The 5000-nt window shown below is 33.6% G+C and overlaps 2 protein-coding genes across 3 annotated transcripts in view; one reads left to right on the plus strand and one right to left on the minus strand.

The window, feature by feature from the left end:
• LOC122252833 (uncharacterized) overlaps positions 1-5000 on the plus strand; it is a 40007-nt gene that overhangs the window by 33837 nt on the left and 1170 nt on the right. For both annotated transcript variants that reach the window (XM_086556504.1, XM_086556505.1), the window contains exon 8: positions 317-5000. This exon is cut by the window's right edge and continues 1170 nt beyond it. In XM_086556504.1, the coding sequence (XP_086412630.1) occupies positions 317-458 (142 nt within the window). In that variant the 3' untranslated portion in view covers positions 459-5000. The remainder of the gene's footprint in view (positions 1-316) is intronic.
• Positions 1555-5000, minus strand: part of LOC122252828 (ubiquitin-conjugating enzyme E2 S) — an 18504-nt gene continuing 15058 nt past the window's right edge. Inside the window, exon 5 of the mRNA XM_043015498.2 lies at positions 1555-5000. This exon is cut by the window's right edge and continues 1858 nt beyond it. The gene's annotated coding sequence lies outside the window, so the exon portion shown is untranslated.

Below are 5000 nucleotides of genomic sequence, written 5' to 3' on the forward strand. Positions count from 1 at the left end.
TGTGATAGTAGTTATACACTTCTTTACCATTATAAAATCTTATTAAAACACACACAAACCCTACAGTACTTATATCACAATGTAACAACTACACTCTTCTGTATTCCTGTATAACTTAATTAAAACACACACGCGAAGAAAACCCACAGAATTCACATCATGATGTAACGGCAACCATATTCATCACTAGTACATACATAACCTGATTAAAAAAACACAAACCAAAACACACGTACACGAAAATCTCACACAGACGACCCGCGCAAAATCCACAGAATTTATAATATTCATCCCAACGTCTTTTCTGAATCCCCAGGCTTGACATGGCGAGAGAGGAAATAGAACTTCTGCGTCAACACATCGACTTGTTGCTCCGTATGAGACAAGAAGACCTGAAGGTGTATGAGTCGACCGTTGATAAATTCAGGCATACTTTAGCTTCGGGAAGTCAATGGTAGACTGATCTATTTTTATTTATTTTTTTTGAAGTAGGAGGCTTTTTCTAAGAAAGAGAAATAGGTTATTATATTTAGGCCGGTTGGTGATTTTTTTTTCTTTTTAGAGTTATGTCTCCTTTTTTTATAGAGATTAGGGATATATTTATATACAGGTGCTATGATTTTTATTTGTAATTAGGCTGTACAATTTATATCGAGTAGATGGTACTTTTAATTACATATGATATTGTTAGAGCTATATTCATTAGAATCTAATGTAGTGTAATTTTATAACCAAAGATTCTGACACTTTTCTTAAAAGTGTTAAAAAGAAAACTTGGTAATAATTCTTCCTCTAGCTCAGAAACTTGCCAAAAGAAAATCAGTCTCAGGTTTTAACAAAGTCACTTCACGCTATGCAACAAGCGTTAAATTATATATAAGATACAAAATCCTCTCATAAGTCCTACTAAAATAAAATATCTGACAAGCATCAAGTATGAAAGAAATATTCTTTTCAGTTACCCCCTCCCACCAAAAAAAATCATTAGGTTTTATCCTTCGGTGCTGGTGTAAGTTTATGAACAAAAAAAGTATAAAAACAATTCAAGGCTTGAGCCCATTGTGATTAAGGTCTTCTAGAAATTATTTACTCCTTGTATCATATTAATTGTAAGAAATGTAATTAAGCCTCGTGTATATAATGAAATGCTAATTAATTCCAGCCTGTTAATTAAATACATACATATTTATGTTTATCATTAACCATTAAGATATGCCTTTGTATAATAAATGTAACTAAGAGTTTTACTTGCAGTTGAATGACATCAAAGACATTGAAGTTAGAAAATTGAATTTCCTTGCAGACTATTCTTTTTAATCAATTTCATAGACATCACGACATGAAATTCAGTGGAAACCATAATCACTTACGTGGTATACCATTTCTTATTCGTAATACAACTATCCAGAATCAAATTTTGTATACATCAACTACTGAATTATAAAATCAGAGATCAGGAAGAGAGGGAGGGAGAGAGAAAGAGTAAGAGGGAAAAAAATGATATTGAACATAGCTTTATGTCTCGAAAAAGGATTGGGAAAGTAAACAAATAGATGGAAATATATTTTATTACAAGACCTACTAACAAGTGAAAAAGGTTAAGGTTACAAACAGTTTGTACATATCAACCTAAAAATACAACAAATGGTTGAAATATGCAAACACCGTCCTCAATTTGTAACTGTAAGCACATTTCCTATAGGACAAAAATCTTTATGAAAACATGCACCAAATATTTCAGGGGTCATTACATACGTACCCATTCTGATATATGTAAAAGGGAAAATAACTAAAATGAACCTACACTTTCCTTTTTTTTTTTACGAACTTGATACATTCTTGTGAATTCTGAACATGTTTTTTTCATTGTCAATAAACACATGCATTTCTTGATAAGGTCATGGACATTGGGGGGGGCGGAAGAAAGAATCCATGCATACCTTCCACCCGAGAACTAAATAAGACTGAACTTTTGCTTACTAATGGACTGTTTGTAACCAACCCTTCTTCACTCAAGTCCTCCTCCTTCGACTCGCCAGTATAAATATATATAAGGTATGATTCATGATAATAACAACTGACTTAGATGTAATGAGACCTTGCACTGGCATGTGAAAAAAATGCCACACACAAGCAAGCTTTGGTGACACTAAAAAATATAATCGTGATGATATTGAACGGCATTAAAAAAAAATGAGGGATCATAAAAAAGGGGGGGCAAAAAGAATAAAGAAAATAAAGAAAATAAAATAATGATAATTCTGGTTAAAGCCACTTTTTGACCACAAGGCTGCTACCCTACACCTAAGAGCCTAAACTATTTTATTTTTACGACACAACACGACATCATAACACTAAACGGGAAATGTGTAACCTAGGCAACTGCAGTGTATAATTTTCATTTTTTTCTGCTGATGAATAATACACTTCCCTCTTCCTTACACGAATTAATTACCCTATGATTAGGCGGCTGTTCCATCAGCGCGTATCTGGAAAAGTATAGTGTACTCTTGCATACTAAACACCTTAAAAATTCTTAGAAAATCTACTAAAAACTTTTACTCCTTTTATCATCCACATCATAACATACTTTAGCCTGATTCGGGTGTGTTTTTTCTCTGGACAACTCAAGGGGGATTTTAATCATGATTGCACAAATGAACATCAATATTGTCAAACACTCTTAAGAAATAATAACCCTATCAATAAACAGGAAAATAAAAATGAATAGATAATAGAAAAAAAAATTTCAAAATCACATGACATTTTTTTTTGTAATGCCCTAAACAGTGGCACTCTTTACAATATGTAAGTCCAGACGAACCTCCACAAAATGGTGTCCAACCCTTCCCGTTGGTTCATTTCTTCTGAGACTTAAAAGTATGGAACTTTCACCATCTTCAGTATAGTCCGAACCTGCTGTAGGTACGGCAGTTTTAAAAGAGCACTTAAGGAGTTGCTTTCATTAGAATACTAGTTTCAGTTCACTAATCACTTTTATCATTTATTTTGTGTAAAGTATATGTATACAAATGTACATAAATGCAAATGATTTCTTTTCCAAATCAAATTATATGTAATACATCTACCAAATGTCTACTCATGATATCTGCTTTGAAAAATGGTTTCTCATCATCTATCTGCTATAATTACTTGTATACAGACTGCAGTGATGTAAATGTGTATCATAATGCACTAGCTATTACTTACATAAATGATTTTAACTGTAGCTATATGAATATGAATATGCAAATATGTATAAATGTGTATTTTTGTAAGTAACAAGTAGCCTAAGTAACACATCTCTGCCTGGGACTTGACCCAGTTTCCCGGAAATATAAAACACTAAACAGCAAAACCATTATCTTCTGGAACCACAGTATGAAAAGTTATTAGCAAGAAAAAATATAAATATATAATATATATTCATGTATATAAAGTGTTATATATAAAGAGGCCTGGGATTGTGATAAAACTTTTAAAATCTATTAGGTGATAGGGACTAAAAAAACAGAGGGAACTTTTAAAAAATCTATGGATTGGATACTATTTAAATCATCACACTTACTTAACAAGTGATCAGCTACGCATTCTCTTTATCTACCTCATTATATACTTTATGGGGGGGCGAGGGTTACTCAGAACAAAGGAAGTTTACCAAAAAGGGAAAATCAAATAAAATAATTCATGAACACAAATCGTCAAACAGAAATAAAACTCAAGAAGACACACGGCATGGAGAAAGAGAGAGAGTGAGAGACAGAGAGAGAGAGAGAAGTTTCACCGCCAAGATGCAGACTAGTGTGGAATCGCAACGGGGACAAATCTCAACTTTATCTAGGCATCTCGCAATGAGTTTCTGTCTCTGTTGTGGATTATGCAGACAATATAAAAATAAAAATTTGATGGTCAAGGTTCTTTTCCTATATCCAAAAACCTTTATATACCAAGGATATGTAATGTATTATAACTACAAGTACTTGCATAAGATACCAAACTCTTCCCTAACAGCCAGTAATAAAAGTCCTGTCATTATCTCTACATTCGTGAACTATGTCTCCATGCAAGCAGAATAACGAGACTGAAAGAAGGAAAGCATTTTTAAAACTGAATAAAATAAGAAGAAAATACCCATCTTTTCATCCTTTAGAATTAAAGAAAATCACTTCCAAAAGGAAGGTCACACACATATAGTAGAAAGAAAGAGAGAAGTGAGGTAAGCAGAGAGGCAGAGGCAGACATAGATAGAGAGAGAGGAGGGAGAGAGAGAGAGAGAGAGAGAGAGAGGAGAGAGAGGAGAGAGAGGAGAGAGAGAGAGAGAGAGGGAGAGAGAGAGAATGAGAGAGAGAGAGAGAGAGAGAGAAAGTGAGAAAGAAAGAGAGAAAGTGAGAAAGTGAGAAAGAAAGAGAGAAAGTGAGAAAGAAAGAGAGAAAGAAAGAGAGAAAGTGAGAAAGAAAGAGAGAAAGTGAGAAAGAGAGAAAGAAAGTGAGAAAGAGAAAGAAAGTGAGAAAGAGAAAGAAAGTGAGAGAGAGAGAAAGTGAGAAAAAGAAAGAAAGAGAGAAAGAACGAAAAAGAGAAAGAAAAGAGAGAAGAGAGAGAGAAAAGAGAGAAAAGAGAGAGAAGAGATACATTTCTCCATCCCCAGAAAAGGATAACTGCCCACTGAAAATGAGATCTAATCATTATTACCAAGCAACAAACATAAAACAAGCCCAAGCAAGTATTTAGTTCATCCCAGTCAAGTGTTCTGCACAGAATAGATCATATTCAATTCTAACAATGCACTGCAGGCCACGTCATGTGAAAACCCTGTACAGAAGACATTTGCGCTTGCATGCACATGCACACACAATCACATCTGTAAATCATACTCAAGACTAAGGTTTTACACTCTATTTTGACACCTAAGTTCCAAATCCTGAATGTAAAGTACAAAACAATTGAAAATTTAACTAACTAAAAGCAAAACCAGGTTGTAACAATGTTCATTCACTTTATTC

This window comes from Penaeus japonicus, unplaced genomic scaffold (genome assembly GCF_977035675.1).
Source record: "Penaeus japonicus unplaced genomic scaffold, GWHDUDI00000001_assembly GWHDUDI00000032, whole genome shotgun sequence".
Lineage (NCBI taxonomy): Eukaryota > Metazoa > Arthropoda > Malacostraca > Decapoda > Penaeidae > Penaeus > Penaeus japonicus.